Source organism: Doryrhamphus excisus, chromosome 12 (assembly GCF_030265055.1).
Source record: "Doryrhamphus excisus isolate RoL2022-K1 chromosome 12, RoL_Dexc_1.0, whole genome shotgun sequence".
In the NCBI taxonomy this organism is placed as follows: Eukaryota; Metazoa; Chordata; class Actinopteri; order Syngnathiformes; family Syngnathidae; genus Doryrhamphus; species Doryrhamphus excisus.
In genome coordinates this window covers 11,924,823-11,951,726 of record NC_080477.1, presented here as the reverse complement: position 1 = coordinate 11,951,726, position 26,904 = coordinate 11,924,823, and the positions used below count along the sequence as shown (strand labels likewise).

Here is a 26,904-nt window from a genome sequence, read left to right as displayed (position 1 = left end):
GGGATAAAATGGCTGAATTAAAACAATTTTCTTTGGCTGATGTTGTCTGATTGCAGTATTACAGTCATGGCCAAAATATTTGGGAGTAACTTCACATTTTCAATGACTTTACTGTTTCATTTTTCTGATTCCTGCAAAAAATGTCTTGGTTTTTTTTAACTATAGTAAGCAGAGTTATTGAAACACAAAGTTCAAGTCACTCCCAACACTTGGCCACAACAATAGAATGGACTGTTTTTTTTCTGTTGAACAACTGAGGTGAGGTTCTCATGATTTGTGTTGAGCTATTTATAAAAAATATATTTATTTCCTTTCTGGTATTTTGTATAATTTTTTACTGTTCATATATATATATATGTTTCCTCATGTAACTGAGGAAAAGACAGGAAGCAGAACTGGAGGTAGCAGAAATGAGGATGCTGACGTTCTCATTGGGAGTGACCAGGATGGATAGGATCAGAATGAGTACATCAGAGGGATATTAAAGTCAGAGCGGCCAAACTGTGATGGTTCGGACATGTCCAGAGGGGAGATAGTGAATATATCGGTAGAAGGATGCCAGGTAGGAGGCATAGAGGAAGACCAAAGAGGAGGTTTCTTGATGTAGTGAAGGGAGGACATGAGGGTAGTTGGTGTGAGAGAGACAGATGCAGAAGACAGGGTTGGATTTGCTGTGGCGACCCCTGAAGGGAAAAGCCCAAAGAGAAAGAAGACATATATGTTTACATCCCTCGTTACACAACGATCCCAAGACATGGCATGTATCAAGAATACAAAAATAAGTTTCAGACAACCAATCACCGGTCTACATTCGAGTTTCATTACACCTTACACTAACCCTCATAAGCAAGGCAATCATTTCTTCCCACAGATGGACCCAAAAATGCACTGATTTCCTTTGTCCTTGCTTTGTACACCAGTTTAATCCGAATTCTCCAGGTACAATACATGTCATACAGTTTTTATGGTAGCTGTTATTGTGATACCGTAAATGTGATGTTTTTCCTTGAGTGTTAAACTAAGACACAATTTACACAGTGACAATGATTAGCATTTGACTTGCAGAGTAATCAGAGCCTGAAATTGGACTAAGATTACAAAACGTTGTAAAAGTTGATGAAAACACACAAAGTGCCTCGGAGAAGATTCATCTGAAAAAATGATGTCATTATTATAGCACTTTGACACAAATCATCCTTTTACTAGATTCACAACGGGCGGCAGGAATAAATTGTTTTTTTTTTTTGTCTATTTACATGTCCCCCAAGGAGGGAAAAAATATACTCCAGCACCATCTCCAACACCTTACGGTGAAAGAAAAGAAGGCTGGTGATTCCATCCAGTTTCCAATATCCAGTCTATATTAACCAAACCTTTTGTGGTCGCAATAAAAATAGTTTATATTCAACAACATTTCATAGCAACATAGCAACACCCTCCTCCTTCTCCTGGGGTACCCAGAGGTATTCCAAAGCCAGAAGAAGAAGAAACACCTTTAATTGTCCCCCTAAGGCAGTGCTTCTCAATTATTTTCTGTCATGCTCCCAACCTCTAGGGGACAAATGTTTTCCCGATTTGATAAGAAATACTATTGAGAAACTGATCATATCTATCTTATGTATTTATGTATCTGTACTGTGCAGACTAATGCAACAAAATGAGCATACAAGCGTATTAAATTGTCAAAATCCATGTTGTATACAAGAAATTTGGACATGTTGGCAGGTACTCCCTGTCACTCATACCACACCTGACAGTTCACCATGAACCATATTCGTCATACATTAAAAACCAAATGAACCCCACATGAGCAATCGCTTTCTACATGAACTGACTACACAATCTACAGCAGGGGTCTCAAACTCAATTTACTTGGGGGCCACTGGAGTTAGGGTCTGGGCGAGGCTGGGCCGCATCAGGTTTTCCAAAAAAAACAAAAAAAACGCATTTATTAAAAACAGAAAAATGAATAAACTTTGCTTTGGTTCCAATTCTCTACAAGAAAAGCTCTGATAAAACATTCCACTGTTCTCAAATATCTTCATTTTTATTTTTCTACACAAAATAAGATCAAGAATAAAGAAAATCAATCATTAATAAATAAATATAATAATAATAAAACGGCAAATGATTAAAAATTAAGAAACCACATATAGTTGGTGGGTAGACAAATTATTTTTTTCAGATTAAAATTAACAAAGCATTATTAGAGACCTGTAGACATGACAAAACACAACTATAGTCACATTTATGCTCTTTTTATTTAAAACATATTGCGCAACTGCAGGGTCTTGAGACGCATGCTAACTCGCAAACTAGAGAGCTAGCGACCTAAACGGTAGCCTCCAAGTTATTTCCTTTAAACTTAAAAAGCCAAAAACTTACCACTTCCACACGGATAGGGAGGATAACTATTAACAGGTATTTAACCTTTAACATGAACATTAATCAAACGTAATAATTTTTTCTGGTTACATGATACCATACAGCATCCATATCAAACTTGCGCTGGCCGCACTAACATTAAACTTTCATATCAAGGCGGGGGCCTCAAACTAGTGTCCTGCGGGCCATATTTGGCCCGCGGGTCGCGTGTTTGAGACCCCTGATCTACAGTAATGCACCAATACTGCTAATTATTGGACTCCTAGGTAACTACTGTACCTTTTCTGGGAGTCAGTATTTTGCATTGTATGTTGACATGAATGAAGAGTTATGTAGTTCTTTTGTCTGGGATTGTACAATCATGGGCCTGACAAGATACAGCTTTTGTGGCAAGGTATCACTGAGAGAGCTATTGCTCCAGATTCTGAGGTGGTGACCCTCCTCTGGGGAACACTTTCTAATGAGGCTAACATCATTTGTAGGCGGCTAAAAGGCCATCCTGAGGCTTCCTGTTGCTGTTTTCTCCACCACTTTGACAAATGGCTGGAGCTTCCTTTCAGTTCAACATTAGATAAAACACACCAGGCGTGCTCCCACACCACTAAACAACAAGGAAGGAAGGAAGTTCTGGCCAACACAGCCCAACAATATTATTAACAACACAACACAGCTCTTACTATCTCTTCTGGGCCATGGAGAAGTCAAGAAGCTTCTCTAAATGTTCCTTCTATGAATCTTCTGGAACAGAAACTCCCATACTGACAATTGTCCTCCATAGTGCTCAAAGATTCTAACACCAAAATCAGGCTGCAGAAAAAAAAATCTCATATCACACTAAAAATCTAATTTCTGAATGATTAAAAAAAATAACAAAAAACGTATCACAAACAAACACAATTTTAATCACTGCACTGTTGTTGGCATGCTGGCTGACATTTCCTTCTTGCTCTCCCCGTCGCCCAGCAAGCCCACACTGGCCAATTGGCTCGGCTGCACTGCTTTCTACCCACTGACAACCAAAGCCACCGGCAAGGCTGACTGACATTCATTCATCACCTCTCGAGAGGAGGAATCGCGTTAATTAACCTTTCTTTACTACATGCATGAATGTAGCGTGGAGTGGCTGATAGAGTGAGTAAAATGCATTCAACCCTGTGCTAGATTTACAAAGATATAGAGGCAGATGCTAAATGCAAAAAATTATATATCTGTAATAGCAAAACATATCCAAAAGATAAGGGTGAGGAAGAATCAAATTATGTTCAATTATGTGTGTGGAGTTTGCATGTTCTCCACATGTTTTCACCGGGTACTCCGGTTTCCTCCCACATTCCAAAAACATGCTAGGTTAATTGGTGACTCCAAATTGTCCATAGGTATGAATGTGAGTGTGAATGGTTGTTTGTCTATATGTGCCCTGTGATTGGCTGGCTACTTGGCATGAGAGTTTTAGCAAACATCACAAGTACATATTTTTACTACTTACTCAGCTGGAAAGATAAGCATGGATGCTACACAAGAGCACATGAAGTGAGGATACTGTGGACCTTGAGCCAAGACAAGCACATAATCCTGCGCCTTCCTGCCGTGACCGTCGCACTTAAATGACCTCACTAATTGCTAGTTGACTGCAGGTGTGGATCATCACCCTACGCCAAACCAGGGGAGAGAAACAGAAAACTAAAACTAGAGTGGAAACCAAGAAAAGGCCTTTTTGGATGATAAACAAACCTGATATTTGAGGTTGTATAGTATCCTGAAGGAATGTTGGTAAAAAGTCTTGAACCAATCTTGAAAAACTGACCCTGACTTTGTTACTGATAACTTGAAATTATTTACAACTTTGTTTCTTGCTAAACCAATGCAACAATATCCATCCATATATCCATTTCGGTACTTGTGAGCTTGGGTGAGCTGGAGCCTATCCCAGCTGACTTCGGGCAAGAGGCAGGGTACACCCCGGACTAGTTGCCAGCCAATCACAGGGCACATATAGACAAACAACCATTCACACTCACATTCATACGGACAATTTAGAGTTTAAAATTAACCTCCCATAAATGTTTTGGGGATATACCCAGAGAAAACCCTCCCACGCACAGGGAGAACACACAAACACTTAATATGACATGATTAAGTGACAAGTTAATCTGTGACAAGTTAAGTTAATCTGACATGATACATCTGACTATGAAGCCAACATTCTAACCACTAGTCCACCATGCAGCCACTGCAACCTTCATTCATTCATTCATTCATTTTCTACTGCTTATCCTCATGAGGGTCTCGGGGGTGCTGGAGCCTATCCCAGCTGTCTTTGGGCGAGAGGCAGGGTACACCCTGGACTGGTCGCCAGCCAATCACAGGGCACATATAGACAAACAACCATTCACACTCACATTCTTACCTATGGATAATTTGGAGTCACCAATTAACCTAGCATGTTTTTGGAATGTGGGAGGAAACCGGAGTACCCGGAGAAAACCCACGCATGCACGGGGAGAACATGCAAACTCCCCACAGAGATGACTGAGGGTGGAATTGAACCCTGGTCTCCTAGCTGTGAGGTCTGCACGCTAAACACTTGTCCGCCGTACAGCCCCCACTGCAACATTATATTTTTGTTGATTATATTATGCATTTTTAAACTAGTGAACTTCTTGTGAACTTGTGATGATTTGTGTCATTTTGGCAGTAGTTGCAAAATGAGCTCAAGACCATTCAAAGTTTAACAAGGTGGAGTTTTTCCACTAAATATTCATCCTATGAAGTCTTACTGTTGGCTTAACATCTATTTTTCTGATCCACGTTCATCTGTAACATCCAGCACGTGAGCTGTGCCTTCTCACCAAAAAGAAAAACAACCTAATATCAGGCATTCTACATGAAGATGCCTTGAACAGGAACATCTCCAGCCATTAGGAGTCATTACATTGTTGCCTTCATATACCTTCCACTGCAATCATATCAAATAAGCCTAGTCTACCATGCTAAGAATTATGGGTTATTTATACTCATTGTATAGCAATAGGCTGCACAGTGGATGAGTGTTTAGCCTGTAGGGAAGAACTGGGTTTGATTCTCTGTGTGGAGTTTGCATGTTCTCCCTGTGCGTGTGTGGGTTTACTCCGGGTACTCCGGTTTCCTCCCACATTCCAAAAACATGCATGTTAAGCTGTCTATATGTGCCCTTCCATTGTCCAGGGTGTACTCACATAAGCAGTATAGAAAATGGATGCATGGATCTATGACAATAGTTGCTTTTACTGTGCATCAGTTAATAAAAATACAGGAAGGTGTGAATAGGAAAAGTGTGACAGTGAGGATGACTTTTCATAGTGTGTTGAACATAATCGTGTATTATTGATTTACGATGCACTTGAAATGGAGACTTATTTTTCTGTCACTCACTTTTGGTTTCAGATTCTTTGACGCGTGTTCAATCTGTAGCTGTTTTTACATTTACAGTAAGGTAGATTCAAAGTTGTGCCTTGCTTTTGTTAGAAGCATAAAGTCGTGTCTGTAACAACTAGGTCAGCAGTATACAATGTAACTCTTTCTGGTGTCTATTTTTGTGTCACCCAGCGTTAGCCAAACTATATTACTGCCAGATGGCAGAATTTCTCTTGCTCTGATTCTTTTTGATAACTGCACGTAAAGCTGGTTGTTCTAAAAACAATATGCATCTGTGTGATATCACAAAATCCTTTGCCTCTGCAAAAATCTCTGTGCACATCTGGACATAATCATAATTAAACATTGTTATGCAATAATCTGACTTTAATGTCTGTATCCTTGTGGCAGTATCTTTGTTGCACAGGCAACATTGCTGCTGCAGAGATAAAGAGATTAACCTGCAAGTGCACAAACTGTTTAAAAGAGTGTCACATGGTGTGACAGTCAAATGGATGAAAAAACACTTGGGGGTTCAAGTGGAGGTTGGTCTTCATTACTTTCATTTATGTACTTTTAACAGAAGTATTTGGTTCTTTTATAATGAATATATTATATATAGAATATATTAATATATATTTTTGATTTTGATGTAATTTACTTAACTTACAGTCATTTACAGTTGTTTACTGTTTTATGACCCTTGTTTTGATCTATTTTTCATATTGTCTTGAGAAGACTTTGAGAAAAACTGACATATTTTAAATGTAGGACATCCAGTGTTTGCCCGCTTCCTGATTTATTTATTTTTTACATATTTGTCACACTTAAATGTTTCAGATCAGAGATTAAATGACACATATCAGTCTGGAAAAGGTTATAAAGCCAATTCTGAAGCTTTGGGACTCCAGCAAACCACAGTGAGAGCCATTATCCATGCATAAATGGCGAAAACATGGAACAGTGATTAACTTTTCCAGGAGTGGCAACTCATCCAAGAGATCACAAAAACTCTTTGACTAATATTGACATTTGTTTGAAGTTATGAACATGAATGTGAGTGTGAATGGTTGTCTATATGTGCCCTGTGATTGCTGGCGACCAGTCCAGGGTGTACCCTGCCTCTCGCCCGAACACAGCTGGGATAGGCTCCAGCACGCCCGCAACCCTTGTGAAGATAAGTGGTAGAAAATGAATGAAACATAAAAACTCAGGAACACAACACTGAACTTGCCAGTATGTAAATTTCTGTTCTGTACCACAACAACATTATCAAATCTAAATTTATCAGTACTGTTTTTGGACAGTGCAGCTGTACCGATGCTGTGTCTTAGCATACACAGGTAGCCGATGACACAATCATCATATCATGGAAAGCATGCTCCATGCTCAAAAAAGTGATGAATTCATGTGTTACGGTTCAATGAAATGAAAAAATATATATTGACAGACAAGAATGATGGGTATTTCAACCCCCTACCTTCCACTCTTTGGGCCAAACATGCACAGACAGGCGTTAAAAGGTGTCGATGGATGTCTTCAGAAGGCCAGTCGTTCATCTTCCTCGATGTGTCAAAACACAGGCTCTCTCTAATGGATGACTTGTTGAGGCAGGACCACAGTTTTGTGTGCTTGTTTGGACTTATCCATGTGAATCTATGAAATGTATCAGCTTTATTTCACAGCTGAAACCAAGCCATATCAAAATTGAGAGCGCTCATGAAACTTGTTTTCCTCTTTGTAAACATTACTGATCAATTTACAGTATGAGTAGTCTGCCACTCAAAAAAACAGCAACACAAAAAGAAAATATTACTGACTTTTGTCTTGAGGAATACCAAAAATACTTTAGCCAAAAAGCATAGCTAATGTAAATCAGTTTAATACCAACTGAGAGAGGAAAGAACCGTACCCTCATAATCAAATGGTGTTGCTCAATGAAAGATATGCGTATATCCCGTCTTGAATGTGCTTTAAAGATTCATATCTCCATGTCATAAAGAAGTAAAAAGTAAATATACACTTATGTATCACAACAGAAGTTGTCTGCGCTAAACATTAAACCGCATGTGAGTGTTAATGGGGTGCATTACATGACGCTGGGATATTTTGTTGATTTTAGATGCAAGCCATAGCATAGTTCTGCAACTAACGTTGAGTCAATTCCACAAATAAGGCTGAACCAGATAAAAAAACTGTATATTGAAGTCTAATGGAGAACAACGCAAGACGTGTTAAATATGGCGTTGTGTGGGATTGTTTCTTGTTTTGTATTAATTTGAGCATGGCCGCCATGAAGCTCTGAAATCGAACTTTCCGTGTGTCCCTGAAGGCCACAGTTCCCGGGATGTCAGCGCTCCCTCCCTTGTCCCCACGCGGCGGAGGGAGGCTGCAGGGTTCCGGATGACGCCACCTCTCGCTCCGCCCCAGCTCAAACTCGCTCTTTGCGTTCATTTCATTCCTCTTCTCATTCCGAGCATTCTTCGCATCTCTGTCAGTGAGCGAAGCGATTCATCTACATCTTCCTTGCCGACCCAGAAACACAAGAATAACTTGACATTGTATTGTGAATCCCCAGTAACAGCACATTAGCTAAAGGGGATGTTTTATATGAGATATCAATAACGAGGTAAGTTTCATTGCTAGTTGCAGGCATTCAAACTGGCTGTAGACTTTTGCTGGGTTTAGTTTACACCTTCGCAAATAGCGGAGAGTTTATAAAAACGCTGGCCTTTTAATGAAATGTTCTTTATTTCTCACATGGTGTGTAATAACGGGTGGTGGCGGAGGTTATATGGCCGGCTCTGGTCGCTGCTGCAACAGGCACTTTGGACGCTCTCTCTCGTCGGCCGAGCGGCGAAAATCTTTAACATTTTTGACATTTTTTGAAAAGAAGGCTGCTCATACGCCCCTTTTTAAAAGCGCCACATGTCGTCTGCTCCGTGTCAGATCCCCTGAAACACATAGAGGGGTTTTTTAAAAGCCTTAACGCAAATAAATGTCCATCTTGAAAACATTTTTTTGGACAAGATGACGATTGTAAGCGTTGCTCTTCTCTGTCTAGTTAGCTCAGCCTGCAGTTGTTGGGGGATTTCACTGGAGCCTTTTTGGACCACCTCGACGAAAATCACCGGAGAGACTTGTTGCTTCACCTCTTCGGACTTTGTTTCTTTACATCGCCATCGAAGTTTTGTGTGAGTATATATTTTATTATCCCTGCTTTCTCTGTCTCTCCGTGTTAGCCTAACTCTTACTGGACAGGCGAGGAAAAGATTGAAAAAACTCATTTCATGCTTCGCCTCTGCTAATGAACTAGCAAACAATCAAGTATTAGTAAACATTTCTTTGAATGTTAAACACCAGTAGATTTAAGGTTTAGTTGTTGACCCCCACTCTGTCCTGTCGGAGGAATATTATCATAAATTGACGTTTCACTCTTGGAAAAAGTAGTACTCCGCTTTGGAACTAACTCGCATGAAATAAATAAAAAAATGCATGTTAATATGTGCTTTTTTTTTGCTACTAGCTGCCTTTTTTTTCCATTTTCTTTTTTGGGAAGTGCCTGATGAGTGTATACAGACCTGATCAAAATCTTAAGACCAGTTGAAAAATAGCTAATATTTACCTTTTGTACATTTAGATCTTAATGAGGATTTAAGTAGAGCTACAATAAGCAAAAGCAGGAAGGGGGATTGTGACTGAAAGCACTTTGAAAAAGTCATTTATTGAAAACAATAATTAAAGTGAAATAGGCTGTTTATCAGCTGATCAAAAGTTTAAGACCATCAACAAATCAAAAAATAACAAAAAACTCTCCAAACCAGAAGAAAAAAATGTCTCAGTAGGACGCAGTAATGAGTAGCTCCACCGTTCTTGTTAATGACTTCAAAAATTGGTTTGGCCATGCTTGATGAGTGAGTGAGTGTTTCCATGAGGCTATTGGGAACATTGTTCAAGATGGCTTGATGAAGGGCATCAACTGTCTGGAACTGATGACCATTTTTATAATCTTCCCTTGCCATCCATCCCCAAATGTTCTCTATGGGATTTAAATCAAGGGAACATGCAGGATGGTCCAAAAGAGTGATGTTATTCTCCCTGAAGAAGCATTGTCCTGCTGAAAAACTCAGCTGTTACCACACAGACGAGGGCCCTTAGTCATGAAGGATGCCTGCTGCAACATCTGCAAATAACAATTGACCGTTTGACGACCCTGCACCATCTGAAGATCATGATGAACCCACCTCCACTGTGCCGTGTAGAAAACATCTCAGGTGGGATCTCCTTTTCATGTCAGTAACGTTGGAAGCCATCATCAGAGAATATAACTTTTGTCCACCTTTCTATGTCCCATATTTAAATGGGCAGTTTTGTGGCGTTGAAGGAGACAAGGTTTTTGAAACCCTTTTCCTGCAAATGCCTTCTGATGGTTATTGTGCTGCAGTCGGCACCAGTAAGGGCTTTCTTTTGGGTCGAGGACCACCCTGTATCTTAACAGACAGCCAATCAGATTTTTTTTAGGGTCTACCATTTGACTTTTTTGTTCCGCAATGCTCAGGATCTTACCAAAAATTTACGACTGTCTTACTGCGTCCAACCTCAGCAGCAACGGCAAACTGCGAGAGGCCTTATGCAGCTCCACCATCCGACCACGTTCAAGAAGAGAAAGCTTCTTAGCTTTAGCCATCGTGTGAATGCCTGACAGAAAATGAGAATTTTGAGCAGATTTCGGCTTTTGCAGCCTGTGATCTTAAAGTTTTGATCTCTTTTTATTTCTGTGCTGCTGGCCATACATGGCTCCTGGACTGAACTTTGGGCACAATAATCACAATGTCAATCAGTGTCAATCAGTCCAGATATGTTGCTCTGGTTCAATCAAAGTGTTTCTTTTCTCAATGAAATGCCTATGTTAACATTACAGCACATTTGTATAGCTAAAGTTGAATAAGCTCAGAAGAAGGATGTTAACTTGTGGAAACAAAACCTACTCCTTGTTACCTGTTTTGACTACATCCAAAAAAACGGTGTTTTAATGGAAACTAAATAGGTTACGTCAATTTGTAATTTTCCCTGCTCTGAACGCTGTCTAATTCTTAATTCAGAGAGGATCAAATAAAAAGAAAAGACCCAACATATCCAAGTATTGGCACAAAACAGCTATTATTTCCAGGAAACGTTCTGAACTTGGCATAACCCCAAACATGTCACATTATAAATCTGCTCACTGGCAGGAGAAAAAAAAATGTTAGGGGATAGAAATGGATGCTTTGTTTTTAGTTTATGCAATCGGGCAACATGTTGGACCAAAGCCTGCATAACATTTGTGCAAGAATAGGATGTTGTAATTACCCCTAAACTTCTTCTACTTAATGTCTAGTTTAAGGTAGAACAATGCATTAGTTCAAACTCAATTAAAATCATGAATACAGCTGCTCCTCCGGTCATGGTGTTCTGTGTTACGGGCCCCCCATGGTTACAAAAGCGCTCCCATGAATTAATTAAAAACACAATTTTAGTCTGTAAACACCAGACTCACTCAAGAAATCGTTACCACACGTGTGGCAGATGAACACATGCTGAGCAGTGTGTTACTCGTCATATACAGTGTGTGTCCCTCATTTGCAGCTATGTACACAGAGTAAGGATAACATTGCTTATTTGTTTACTTTTTGCACTCTGTATGTCACCCAAGCGTAAGCCAAGCTCTTCTGGGGGCAGCACGTAAAAAGGAAAAAGGAAGTGAAATTAGACATTGTAAATTGTTCAGCGCAGATATCAACATTGGCTGCATGCCCATTCCAAGCTGCTCAAACGTTGCAGCCGTGTGAAAGGATAAAGATGGTGTTTTTTTAACATGTGAAAGGATCTTCTCCGATGAAATTGACAGTGATAATTCATTGTAGTGGTCTCATTATTGAGACTTCCTTGTCCCAATAGAATTGTCTCTCCTTGACACCCCACACCTCCCCCCGTATGCAAGCCAAACACAGGAATAAAAGGAGGAGTTCTGTTTTTTCCTGTATTTGATATATCCTTGATGTGTTCTGTGTAAAGTGTGAGTGACTTGAATTTTGGTAACATTTAGGTGTACGTTCCGACTAAGAATGTAGGAATAGAACTCATTTGTAACCCCACTACTTTTTTGTTTAGCTACCTACTTTTAGACATTTAGTGTTTAAACCTGCATTAAATGCACTTTGTCTGTCTTTGTCTGTTGTCCGTATATATGCGGCTTGTTAGTATTATTACTTTAGTGGCAGTTTATGTGTCAACAAAGTACATCAGACGTTGAGTTGCAACTTTTAATTTAAAACTATGCAATTTTGAATATACTGTATATGGTGTTTTGACTTTTTACTGTTTACTATTTTACTGCTGTATCATTGTTACTAATGAAAAGATGTAAATTCATTATAGCATTTACAGTTGATTACATATTTGCTATTAAGCTGCAGACAGTATTTTTTATTTTTATTTTTTTGGTACCTTATCACCTAACCTGTTATGAAATCTGTCTAGCTCATGACTACAGTAAGCATCGGCCAGTATGAGATTCTGATGGTAGGATAACCTTGGACAAAAATATCACTGTTTCATTATAATTTCAGCTCTAAAATGTGTTATTTTGAAATATCTTTATTGAAAAGAGAAACAAAAGTCAAGTCAAAAAAGTTTCTGGGTCATGTGATTGTTGTTCACAACTGAGACCCTGTTAAGTGTTTGTTGCTTGTTGAGTGGAAAGCAAAGAGTTTATACCACTTTTCCTCACGTCGGCTTCTGAATCACATCTCTATATTTTGTGACCTTCAATGTGAGTAATATGTCAACCGACAACGGCGACGGTCCATATTATGTAACATAATTCAGTTGTTTTTATTGTTATAAAAATGATCAGGTGAGAGAAAACTACAAGTGAATCTGGACACAGAGTCACTAATTGTGTGCCAAAGATGTGATATGTAGCAGGCTACTAGGATCATATTGGTGCTCTCTATGGTCAAAACACATTTTAGAAAGAGGACACTCCCGCAGGCTCCCATACTGTTTGTGCCCTGAGGTAAACCCTGGTCTAGAAAGGGAATTTTAGAGTGTGTGCGCTGCTGCTCAGCAGTTTGAGCAGGGCCCACTGAGGCCAGCCATGAGTGCCACCAAAAAGGAAAAGCTGGCTCAAAGCCACTGACGTCATCTAAGAAAATCTCCTTCAAGCTGCAGCCATAAATGGTATGCCAGCTACCGGAGGTACTTTGGTTCTGTTAGACCCTCTTAGTTATTGCAACACATTTTTTTTGTTTTGTTTTTTTAATCGTCATGCATGTTGTGAATCAGAACGCCTTAGTGTAAATCTAATTTGTCTTACCTGAAATCCAGTCTTAAACGTATACTTACATATAGTTGCTGAAAAGTTCCTCATCAGACAGTAATAAAAAGAAGTACTGTATATGTTCTGTGACTCATCGACTGAGTCACCTTCAGACACCGGTATAAACAATTGGAGTTGTTAACGGCAATGAAAGCAGGAAGTCTTTACCTCAACAATTTTTTTCCCTTTATTCAGGCAATAATAATAATCATAGTGTTCAGCCCACCAAAAAAAAATGTACAGTAACATCATTAACTGAATGTGTGTAATTATTGATTTCTGTCATCTCCAATTGTTGGTTACAAATTTCTACTTCATCAATGGTTGCTGTAATGTAATCAGAACTGACAGAGATAAGGCTGTCTGGTCCAAAGGTGCCCCAGATTCAGAAGCGGCACAGGAGTATAATAAAAGAGTGAAGCGGCATATCTTTTAACCGTAATGTAGCAAAGGTTTTTTTTTTTTGCATTTCTGTTAGGAGAACTTATAAGGGTACTAACATTTCTGATCCATACTGTACCACTTAAGCTCATTTTCTGTATCATACACAATTTCAGCATTACTTTTGAACAGACTTATATTTATATAGTACTCCATTCTTCACAGTGTGGTATGGTATGTTTGTATAGCATGGCGCAATGGATGTATGGATGTCAATGGATGTATCACTAATGTATCTGTGTTGACATTTGTCATTAGTTGAATGGCAAGGTAACAAAAAGCTCCATCTTGAAAGATCCTGTATTGTAGATAAAGAGAGGAATTTTCACCATTTGTGTTGTTTGTGTACAGATACTGACAACATGCTACGTGGCTTTGTTTGCTGTCGTATGTCTATTTTATTGCGAGTTGAGTAAATATGATCAACTCTACATAGACTTCAGAAAATCTGTTTTTCGGGGAGAAGGGATACCCCATTTTCTGAGGGGAGACTCGCTTTGAAAATGATCCTGAGTATCCTTTTGGCTGAAAAGTAGCTATAATTAGTAAAAAATGTACATATTTTGGTGGTTTCTTGAACAGCTTCATTAAACACTGTGAAAGAAATATTTAACAAAGAAAAACATTGCAGTGCAATATGTCTGGCCTATTTGTAGACGGTACAAAGCAACTCCAAACTATGCTCCTATGGGGGAGTACAGTGTGGGACTGGAAAAAAAAAAACCTTGGCAACATCGGCACAATAGGCACAAATAAGCACACTTTACAGAAGCCTAGCAGGGAAGATAAGGGAGAGGAGAAAGAAAAGATGCAACAACCTTCATTGAGAGCCAACAGAGGAATATGTAAAATAAAGTAAAGTGGGATATCTCATAGTTGGCCATGGAAAAAAAAATCAAGGGAAACATGTCTGGGCACCATAATGGCTGTCGACAAGGAAATGCAAATGGTCGCCTTCACACTCATCACAGTGATTTGTTTTTTCATGCCCGTACGCACACGTCCTGAATGAGCCTGCGGCCAGCGCCTGGCCTGCTCTGCTCTCATAACTGTCACGAGATCCTCTATCTGATGGACCTTTATTTACAGCTTTAATTTCCTGAGCTTTATGTGTTCCGCTCGCGCTCCACACCACCGTGGTGTCGGCACACGCTGTCTGGAATGCACCACATATTTTTGATAGGCAAATATCCTCCAAGCTCCAGTTATATTTGATATTATAGAGGTATATTTATTTTTATATGTGGTTTGTTATTCCAAGAAGGAGAGGGTGTTTTTAGGTCTTAAAATTGCAGTCAAATGTCCCCTCGTGCGGTGGTGGAGCGCCTATTTAACAATGTCTCTTTTCTGGACTGCTGGAGTTGTCCGGGCCGTGTTGTTGCTACGTGGTTCTCATTCTGAGGCGGATAGCGCAAGGGCTGCTTTGACACAAACTGTAAATCAACCCTATTCCCTGGCAAACAAAGATTGATCCCATAGCAGCCTGATGGGAGGTGGTGCGGTCCAGGCCTCGGTTTTGAGTTGGATGACATGAGACACATATACCCCACTTAAGAAGCATACAACAAACACACACTTAAGTAGGTACTGTAGACTCTTTAGTGGACCTTCCTAATCTGTTTTGTCCAGTATGTACTGTAGAATTACTCAAAGGTATTAATTTTGTAAGTTCTTCAAGTCAGTTCCACATTTGTAATTCACACATTGTAATTGTAAATATTGTAAACATTGACATTGTTTGTACCCTTATGCCAATGAAGGAAAAAACCACCAGAATCAACTCACTCATTCATTGTTAGTACAGAAAATGTACTGAAAATAAACAAATGGAAGCATTGCTTTTGAATTGTAGCTCAGTAGAACTTTAAACAAACTAAATGAAACTAATGAAACTGGACAAAAAATGATAGTACCCTTAACGTATTATTTTGTTGCACGAGCTGTTGAAGCTGCAATCACTACTACAATCAAGCGTTTTCTACAACTCTCAATGAGACTCCTGCACCTGTTGACAGGTAGTTTGGCCCACTCCTCATGAGCAAGCTGCTCCAGGTTTGATGGGTGCCTTCTCCAGACTGCATGTCTCAGCTCTTTTCCACAGTTCTTTCAATTGGCTGTTTCAATTGGATTAAAATCAGGCCACCATGTTTATCATTTTCAGTAGTCTGGGTCTTTGTGCTGAGAGACCTGCAACTCAGACCAAACCTTCTGACACTGTGCCACACAGTTGGCCCCACGATGCCTTGATGAAATGTCATTGTACCGTGCAAAAGACAAAATGCGTCGGATGCAGCAAAGCAGCTTTAGAACATAACTGAGTCTCCTCCGTGTTTCACAGTTGGCATGGTGCACTTTTCTCTGTATGCTTCATTTTTATGTCTGTAAAAATAGATGATGTGACTTGACAAAAAGATGCAGATTTGTCTGTGGAGCTTGTCAATATGCAATTTGGCAAGTATTTTTTTTAAAGGGGACCTATGATGCTTTTTCCACTTTTTTTTGGAAATCTAAGGAAATACAGCTGGAATAGGAGCAGATTCTGGAAGACCTAGAGCGCTTTCTGTGCAGGTTATCATGTGTAGCTGCCGTATAAAAGTCCACAGCTCAATACAAAGGGCCGTAAATGCGTATAATAGATGATGATTACTTCTGAGTTATTTCCGTGACCATTCGTCTGTGTGACTGATTTCATTCACAATTTTTCATCCATTTCTTCCCTCTCTTGAATTATATAGTAGTAGTTTGTGGAGGGGTCACGAGATCTCACAAGATTAAAACATTATTTTTTTTCGTTTATGTACATTTATATGCTCATATAAAATATACTCATCAAGCCCAAGTCGCACACACACAACCGCAAACCCCGCTAGCTTTCATTCACGCTTCGCAAGAGGATGTATATCGCCTTTTTAACATGTTTAGTTGAGGAGGAGGCCGTTTAGTGTTTTTAATGATAGTTGAGGGGTGCTCTGAGTGAATATTTCCCCACACAAACGTTCCTTCTCACCACGTTGACAGCATTTCATTCACATTATGTCAGTTTAACATGTTTGACAGTAAATTCTCTTCTTATTGGATAATTCCGCAATTCATTTAATGTGGAAATGATTGGGACTTACATGCTGCGCTACATGTGAGGCGCCAATGCGTCAGTGCAGTGCACTACGGCACACAGTCGCAGGAAAACACGTAATTTATTGATACCAAAAGTAAAAAGTAATTTCTTATCATTGGAAGAATTTATACTGGTATACCAGTATATAAAAATTATTGGCCAACCCTAATATATACTAATCCAAAAAAAATTTTTTTGCGACACAATTAAATAACATTTATCCAGTCAAATTTTTTCATGCACTTTTCTTAAATCTTGTCTCGTCTTGTTCTCATGCATCGTATCGTTGGGTGTCTCTGGACACCCCGAGTAATTTGTTTTTACGCAACTTGCAATCTTGAGGTCAACAGGTCGCCTTTTGACTTTTGAGTTCTTTGTATTCAAATATAATGCTGGCCTGCGGAAAATATGTGTAAATAAGGTAAATTCAAAAGGTAATTGCAAAAATATGTACCTACATTTATCTTGTATTCATTCTCAGCATAACTGTATCTCAAGGTCCTCAGGGATCCTCTTTCAAAGACCCTTTTACCACAACTTTTTAATTTGCTATACCTGTGATTCAGAATGCTCATGGTTGTTTGCACATTGCTCAAAATGAAATACTTTTGACATTGCTGTTATAATCATGTCTTTACAACATCCAGAAAATGTTAAGTTTTGAAATTGCATGGCAATTATGGTTTTACACATTGCGGCCTTAACTACCGTGGGCCATTATGGAGTTCAAAAAAGTCATTCATGGAATCATTATCGCATCTTCTGAGATAACAGCACAAAAGAACTCCACATGAAAAATTACATTCGAGACCTCTCATCTGCTATTTCATTACCTTGCTCAGTCTGATGGTTGAAATGGGTTCTCTTAATTTCAGGAGTTGGATTCCGGCTCGGTGAGTGGTTTAAGTAATCTCGCCGTAAGTGTAATTTCCCATAATGCCATGTCACAGCTACTACGCTGCTTGGCTACCACTGTCACTTATTGCATTGCTGGCCACCCTGCCCCCCCCCATCTCACAACCAAGACTATTTCTATGGTGTGCACTCTGAAAAGAGGAAAATATGCAATTATCTGTAAGCCACAAGTGTTTCAATAGGTGACATTCATACCTTCCTCTGGCAAACACAATTAGTCCCCAGATTCTATGGTACTCATTAAGAGACCCCTTCACTGACAACTCACAAATAGCTTGTAACAGAAGCATCCCATTTATAGGTGCAAAGCAACTAATCTATTGAAGGTGGATGTCTTACATTTAAAAGTATTTCTTTGTGCAAGATCCCAAGTCAACTAAACAAAAATAATAAGACATGAGCTTAACACTTCAGTTTAACTTTAGTTAGATGTTATTATTAGTTAGGTTATTTGTCAAAAAGATGTGTGTTTGGTCACATGCAATGCATGTGCAAAAAACCCATATAACTCTATGGAGGCATGGGCTACAATCAGAAATCAGAAATCAGAAAAGGTTTATTGCCATATATGATCAAACACATACTAGGAATTTGTTTTGGTGTAGTAGGTGCATACACATCTATTAAAAAAGAATGAGGATACAAAATATGAAATACAAAATATGAAAATACAAAATATATACAGAATAACAGTATAAATATATGTACACAGTCTGTTTTTGTTTGTTATTCCGGAAGTGCAGTCTGATTGTTTTCCTAAGAAAGAGCCCTTTAAAATTTTGATGTGGCTCTGGATAATTGCACAGAAACTTTTTTTAATTTGGGCCTGAGCAAATGTGTGTCAGTCCTACATATAATTTCACATTCTTATAAGTTGTCATCCTTATCTCGTGTGTCATGCGATCTTGTAAGATTAAAATGTGACAAGATTTGACTGAGACAAAATTGTCTTGTGGACGCTAGGCCTGGGAAGATAATAAATGAATTAATCACACAATAAATAAAAATGAACACGATCGATTTTGCCGGCCTTAATATGTTGGCATGTGCATGAGTGTCTGTTTTCCTCATCTCCCGCCTCCAAACAGGCAGGAAAAGGGTTCACTCTGTGCATTGGTTTCAGCACCTTGGGAGGTTTGTTCCATACAACAACGGCATGCAGGGGGTGAACCCTTTTGTCAGTCATATACACAGATACACACAGATTACAGAAGAGTGTAACGCAATAGAAATTAAATTAGTTAGTGGCGGCCCACCACTACAAAATAAGCCAACACACCTTAAAAATTTATATTAAAAAAAACACTAGTTGTGTGCCTGTTGTACACAGGGGTTTCCAATAGGTAGTTCAGCAGCTGACATTGAGTAGTTCACCAAAGCTTATTTGCTTCTTATCATAATATTTGTGTTGTATTCAAACGTGACATTTGTGTTCAACGACAATTGAGTACACTGAGTGGATCTTGGCTCATGACCTGCTAGTTCTTGAAAAAAGTGAAATAAATAATTTAATGATTTTTTGAAAATTGTTCATTTTTTTAAATTGCAGTCTGCATATGATAAGAACAGTAGTTTGATTAGTTGGTGTGATTACCAGAGTCTCAAGGCTTACGAAGAAGACCTGGTTCTTCTTCAACGTCCAAATCAATAGCTCCTTACACGCCAAGTCTCAGCCCAGCAATGTTGCTCTGTTGTTGTGCCTCGCTGCTCTATAGAAACTGCACAGAGACGGGAAGAAGTAGCACAGAATGTTGGACTGCTACTGTATATGTATTATCTGTGTAAACAAGTAAGAAGAATGCCAGTTTGCTCTTCAGTAGAAGAAGCTCATGTATGACCACTGACGTGAAGTGAGATTCATGGCTGATGAGTCACTGGCTCTTTGGTTATTTTTTTTTTTTTGACAGCCTTATTTTTTATATGAACTAAAAAATATTTGCGTTTTCACCTTTTGCTTGTATGTGAAGTACATGCAGCTTTTATTCCTCCAGGAAAAGTTTGACTGTGTTGTGAATGTCTGAGTTTGGCTACATAATCCTCCATCTTCCAGAATCTAAAAATATATTGAATGCATTTGATAATAACGTTGGCTTTTCCTCTGTGGGAAAACGTCAGTTATAAGCACCTTCCCGCTGACACAACCCCCAACCCTGCAAGTACTGCAAGTTTCTCATATATGACATTTCTATGTATTTTATTGTTGTATTAGCAAGAATAATGACATCACACTTACATTAGAGATATTACACAGGCTGTAGAAAGTCATGGTGTATAATAAACGTTTCTGCAACATTATGTTATTGGCGATAGAGCTATCCACACGGAAACATTTTCAGGTCAAAACAGTATTTATTGTTTTTGTATTGTATTGTTTTAGCCTTTTATCGACATGGAAACGGTGTTCTGGGTGCCCAGTAGGAGTATGACAATATCTCCATACGGCGATATATCACAATATTTTATTTCCCGATCGATTATCGATATGTGCCCGCCGAGTATTGTTACTGTTGATTTAAGTATGGGAGCGGCGGGAAAGTCGACAGGCGAAGAAAACGTACAGTGGGTACAAACATGGTGGACATGCCTGAAAAACAGAAGTCGAAAGATCCACTGGCGAAAAAGTCGGCGAAAAAACTTGGAAACTCTTGTAACCTAGCATGAGCTTGCAAACAGCAATAGCCAGTGAAAGCTAGCTGTATTAGCTTTGATTAGCTGAGCATGCTAATGCGACTGTGCATGTGCTACTCAAAATGTTGTGCTTCAGTGCTTGTTGGTGTAACCCAGGGGATAGCTAACTCAGACCACTCATTCATAGCGGCATATGAGCAAGCTATATTTATAAGCAGCTATTATTTTGTTGTTGATAATGGTCTGACCTGACGTGGACTGGTCTTATTCATTCTTCATTGAAAAGTACTACGTTATATGCAGTAATTCAGTCGCGTGGTACTTATGCCGTGTCAGCAGTTTGCAAACAGAATTTTTATAGTAGTTTCTAAGCTTGTGTGGACAGGTCGGTCAGCTCCCCATCACAAATTAAAGCAATACATCAGAAATTCAGCCACAACACAGACGACTGAGACGGGTGCGTTTGCTGCCACAGCATCAAGATAAACCTTCTTTTACGGCTTTGGATTTTCATTTTACTGGTGTCAGTAAGCTATAACGGTACAGTATTTGTGTTGTGATAGGCAAGTTACAGAATTCCTTGTTGCATACATAAGAAACAATGTCTGCAATGTCATGTATTATTACAGCTGTCATTGTAGGCGAGATGATGTTCAGGTGGTGGTTGCAGTTGAAAAACAAATCATGTGGATGATAAACAGCTTTTGTTTTTGGAAGAATCAATTTGTTGCCCAGACATAGCCTGTTGTTCTGTTTCATAATTTGTTTGTGCACAGTGTATTTTAACTCAATTGTTTACTGACTGTCCCCTCATTTAAGTCAGTTAAGTCCATAAGCGATTCCAAACACAGCCATTGCACTATACATTACACTGTATGTGGGTGTGTATAGTCTTTTATTTCATTTGTATGCTTCAATATAATCTGCTCTGAATGGTTTGATTTATTTATTGTTATTATACTGATTTATTTTCCAGGTCTCTCCCTAGTCTGCTCCAGGCATCCGCTTGGAGAGCCCAACTGCCAAAATTGATCCCAGCAGCTGGAGCGGCAGCGAGAGCCCTGCCGAGGACATGGAGAGAATGAGCGACTCGACAGACAAGCCTGTGGACAATGATGCAGAAGGGGTGTGGAGTCCAGACATCGAGCAGAGCTTTCAGGAGGCCTTGGCCATCTACCCTCCCTGTGGACGTCGGAAGATCATCCTGTCAGATGAGGGGAAGATGTATGGTGAGTACAAATCTGACATACGTACATTGTTTTTCTTATGAATTGTTTTGGTATTATCCACTAGAATTAAAAGGAAACATGTTGCTCATTTTGTAAACACTATCAGATTAATTTGATGGTGGGTGAATTGAAGGTCTTTCTGCTTTTTTGTCATCACCATGACTGATGACAATTGATCAAGCTCATTCAAAAAAAATCCACGGTCGTCACCAAAGCCCTGACCATCCTATTGTACCTGTTTAACAAAAACAAATTCCACTTTTATGTACATAAGAAGCTATCTTTTCCAGTGTGCTTATCAGACAATAAACGTATACACAGTACTGCCATAGTATATAATTTAGAGCTGCAACCATGACTCGATAATCAATTGTCCAATTAATTATTTTGGTCATTGATTGTTTCATTTAAAAATGTATTGTAAATACCCTGATTTCAGCCTCTCGAATATGACTATTTTTTAATTTCCTAAGTCATCAATGACAGCAGACCTATATCTTTGTGTTTCAGGCAAAACACACATGTTAGCTTTGACTTTGAAAAAACAAAAAAAAATGTTGCCTCTTTCACTTTCTTACGAAGCAAACCAATGCAGAGATGTGTGCGTAGAGTGTGTATAAGAACATTCCCACACAAAGTATTGGATGTATCCACTTGTACTTGTGCATCGGAAAATGCTTACATTAATGCACAACTCGTACCATGCGTACACACAAAACCTAGTGGTGGAACAGTGAAACTGTAAATAGCTATGGCTGTGCCTGTCCAACGCAGGCCATATCCGCTTGCTTCGTGCTTCACAACTTGACCATCAAATAAAGCACCGCCCCTCCCCCCAGAACAGATGAACAGCTTGCCCCTAAAGTTTATTTATTTTATGATTTCTTATTTATTTATTTATTAGTCATGCACATGTAGGATTGTGTGCCAGTGATTTGTTGATTTGCAGTACAGTGTTTGTGATATTTGTCAGTTGATTATTTATTTTTTCTCTACTTCAATTTCAATGATGGAGTTTCTCTATTTTCTCTTCCTTGCTCTCTTTGCTGTGATTTTTTTTTTCAAGGATAAAATTCCATTCATGTATTGTTAAAGGAATTGCTGCTAAGAAATTATTTAAAATTATTTTAAATGTTATTTAAAATGTAAAATGTGTCAACAAATATTCGACCGATTAATGGATTATTAAAGTCATTGTTAGTATTTTCATTATCTGCCTTTGCTCCCTTTCATCAACAATGAAACAATCAAATCCTCAATGATAAAAATCTTTTGATATGGAATTCATAGCGGATGTTTGAATTTAGAGAAATGCATTTAAAATGAGAAAAAGTCCGACATGTCCGACATGACACTCAATCTCAAAATACCATGTTGCAGCCGTGCAGATGTTGAAGCGCAAGTTTTTAAGTAAAGCAGCCTGAACTATTAGTGAGTGGCAGATGGTTCTGTGACTGTCACCAGCTGTGCCCCCTCTCCTCCCACCTCTACCCAATCCCTGGTTGGGTGATGTCATGGAAAGAAGGAATATTTTCTTTCAGAGGATTCTCGCAGCCTGTCGGTGTCAAGTGAAGGCAGAAAGCTCCACAAAGCGTTCATCTGCAGCTGCCATGTGACCCCTCCAGCCAAACAAAATGCAAATTGTAGGAGTTGCAATGAAGCCCCTTGACTGCCACTTTGGGCTCAGACAGGAGCTACTCTACTGTCCCCTACTAGCACACGATAATCAACACAGAAAGCTTTCTAGTTCTTGCAGAATCTGCACCTATTCAGCTGTATTTATTTGGATTTCCCACACTTCTTGTAGAGCTCACTTCCAAATGCGCAAACATCATTATCTGAAACTTTGTCATTGTTTTAACATGTTAATACAACATTCTAACAACATTAATAGGTCAGAAAAGCCGATATCAAAACCAAGCATATTGTTGATATCGATATAGACTGGGCTTGCACGGTATCTCCCTCATGCCTGTTTGCTGGAGGGAGGAGGAGCAGAGCAGAAGCCCAGAGGCTTGAGTTGAAGCTAACAGGCTCGCATGTCTGTGGTGGAAGAAGTCGGCAAAGAATAAGCAGTAACTCAGTAATATGGAGGTACTTAGAATCCAGAATTCAAAAAATAATTTTCACTTGGCACAAACTCCCAATATGAGGAATGTATGCTATGTCTGCCACACTCCTCTTGCGACCATATCACTTTGATAATATATGGTTCCCGATACAACAGTGGAAAAAAACAGCTTTTAAAGACCTGCTGAAAACGATGGATTCGCCATGTCCAGCGAGGTTTATAAGTGAGTTATTTACACGACAAGCTCTACCACAGCTGTACACAACTGCTAAGCCTGATGCAGTTGACACGTTGGTATTCCTGGCACAAGCTAAGGACATGTTTCTGTCTTCTATAAATATTTTTCTATTTTGTATTAAGTATTTTTGAGTTGCTGACATTTTGAAATGTCCTCTTACCCCTTGCTCACACTGGATCCATCGCGACTCCGTCGTGGCCGCCGGAAGCATTCCATAAGATTGAAGTGCCTGTTGTAGGCTCTCACAAGCTCTGTGCGTTGCTGCTCTGTCTGCGTCGGTCATATGGCAAGACGGAAAGAATCTGTTCCGGTTCTAACTTTTAATGATAATAAACATGAAAAAAAGATACAGTTTTGGACTTACTCATTGTATGAAGTCAACATTGTGTCAGTTTTTTATGTCTCCTGACTATACAAACTGGACGTTTGAGCATTACCCTTGCTCACTCTTCAATTCAATCACCATGCACAAATACAGCCACATGCATGAACTCTGAACTCCGGTCCGTCACTTTTTAGACGTCCCAAACAACAATAACAATTCCTACTGTGTAAGTTGTGTGCTTCCTGTTGGTGTAAAGTTTTTTTTCTAATACAGTATAATCTACTTTCCCAATATAGATCTGAAACATAACATAGTATCATCATGTGCAAGGTGTTCCTTGTTAATACAAGGTAAATGGCATGGACTTGTTTAGAATGCCATTAGTTAGTAACCACTGAAATATTTGTGCCACTAAAGATGATGTTGCTTCTTTTGGGGAAAAATCTCTGTGAACCATGCTGTGTCTGAGATGGTGCTTTAATCTAGGTTTAAAGGGTTTAGAGGGAGTCACACAACCTCTCATGGCATCTGAGATGAAAGTTGCCTATAAGAAGACTGGTATTTTGTATTTGAGACTCTAGGGATAGCAGCATGTTTCAAACGCAGAGCTCATCTCAAGAGGAGTCACCCTGAGTGCCCTTAAGCCCTTTGTCATCCAGGGCTAGAGCGCAGTTAATTAGCAACAGTCTCTATAGCAACTCTGTTGCAGTACACACAATTTCTAATTTTTGCTTCTTAGCTTATTGTGGTGTTTACCTGAAGTGATTCGCATATACTGGGATTTGTGTTGACTGGCAAAGTGCCCATTCTTTGAGGCTGATTGTAACTGGGACGGCAGATCTGCATTTACAGATCTACATCTGCAGCAAGTACTGATTCACCTCGTGTTTGCCGTGGCAAGACTTATTTAGAAGAATATTTGTAAAAAAGCAAGAGAAATAAGGGCACTGGCCCAAGCCAAAGAACTTGCACAGTTCACCTGCTGTGCTAGACCGCATTCATTTATTCCAGAAATAGAGATGATAAATGAAACAACACGCTTCACACAAATTGTATGTTTATTCATCAAGTTATATATTTGTACTTGCCTTGCTAGCTCATTGGCATGGCTGCCTTTGTGTTACTGTTAGCAAAAAGTATCATTTCTGTTCCTTCAAATGAATATCACATACTGTATACTGTACAACCATATAGTGTTTTTCTTGGTTATCCATAAACATCAGTATGTGACAGTTGATCTTATTATATTATTATACAGTTGAACGTATTTTCCGATACATCTATATTTTATGTATCAGTGACAATGTACAATGTTCTAGAATATGTATGTACTTGAATGTGCCTATTGTTCAGGCTGCCAGATTGGTGCTTCTGTGCTTGCTTGTCTTTTATTGTTCAGCTTTTCCTATCACAACTTTTTTTCCCCCTGCCATCTGGTCAGTGATCCGACCCAGACCCCTCCTGTGGGAACTAAGTGGCACTTGCTTTGCAGAGATGCTAAGAATGAGTTGCATATAATGAGTAGACCTGGCTTGGCCCTGATGGCCCAGCTCTATGCTCCTGTGGGGCTTGTATCACCAGGCCGAGAATGCTCTGAGACAGAGCGTGCAGACCTGATCCTCCCTGCTGGGAAGATAATTGGGAATTCTGGGATCAGCTCAGGCTCCTCGAGTCACCTGCATTCACTCAAAATGGTGTGTGAGAAACTTCATTGTCGGAAACACACCTCTTGAATAATACCTCATTGGTTCCTTCAACATCGGTGTAAGACTATCTTGTTTTCACACACGTGTGTATGTCTTTGTCAAAGGTGGGGCATCACGTTGCTTTTCAGCCTCACAGGAATGTCTTTCTACGTATCTGGTTAAAAAGACAGTAAGCATAAAATTAGCGACTCGGAACACCTCTGTGACAAAACAACCAAATGCATTTTTTTCTAGCGGTGCATGATGATTATCAGACCGATATTTTGGGTGGTAAATCTGATATGTTAAAAATAGCTCAGATAACTGATACTTAGAATATAAACACTCCAGTGTGGTGAGATGACCCTTACTGTTGAGTGGTATGGCATGGTTTTCAAACATGCTGAGACCTTGATGACTATTGAGACATATTACATGAAACATTTTTGTAAACGTCATATTTACAATGATAGTGTTTATTAATTTGCAGAAAATTGCATATTTTTCTGTGTGCACTCTGTTTCTATTTCTATTTTTAAAACGGCTCCATCAATTTTTCCTTTATGATTATGTTTCTATTAATAACAAATTTTGCATCATCTGAGTTTAGTTCACAGTATCTTACACCAGAACTGTTTTTTAAGTTTTTACAGTCTTTACAGTGTTCCAGTTTGCTACATGGGCATGTAAAACATTAACTGTATTTGAGTCTGCACTGTGGAAAAAGCATAACAAACTAAAGGGTGCTTTATTTTGGTCAGGAATGTACTGTATAGGAAATCAATTATCCACACTTATGTAGTTGTTGCTTGTTTTATACAAACGAGTCACCAGGTGAGGGACATTGCTTAAGCAATGTTTATTCTGATCTTGGTTCTGAGGGAAATTAAATGCAGCCTTTGTTTTCCATGCTGTGACAAAAAGAAACAAACTAATAGAACTATTCATATCATATATAATTTAGATCTTATTTTTTTCACTGTCCTTGCTTTGCTAAATTGACATCCTTCCGATCCATTAACTGCTCATTAACTACAGTATGCGCCCTCAGAATAGGCAAGTAATTAAACTTGGCAGTAAAATGGATCTTTAGTTAAGGACCTGCATGCTTTATTTTAT

At 39.1% G+C, this 26,904-nt stretch overlaps 1 protein-coding gene across 7 annotated transcripts in view; it reads left to right on the top strand.

Annotated features, from left to right (window-relative positions):
• The first annotated feature begins 8,175 nt into the window (after positions 1-8,175).
• The window catches only part of tead1b (TEA domain family member 1b), a 45,331-nt gene continuing 26,602 nt past the window's right edge, over positions 8,176-26,904 (top strand). For 2 of the 7 annotated variants that reach the window (XM_058089134.1, XM_058089133.1), the window contains exons 1-3: positions 8,179-8,407; positions 8,843-8,972; positions 21,214-21,466. In XM_058089134.1, the coding sequence (XP_057945117.1) occupies positions 21,310-21,466 (157 nt within the window). In that variant the 5' untranslated portion in view covers positions 8,179-8,407; positions 8,843-8,972; positions 21,214-21,309. Of the gene's footprint in view, positions 8,408-8,615; positions 8,973-21,213; positions 21,467-26,904 lie in introns of those variants that run through there. The other 5 variants (XM_058089129.1, XM_058089131.1, XM_058089132.1 and 2 more) reach the window with 5 other exon arrangements.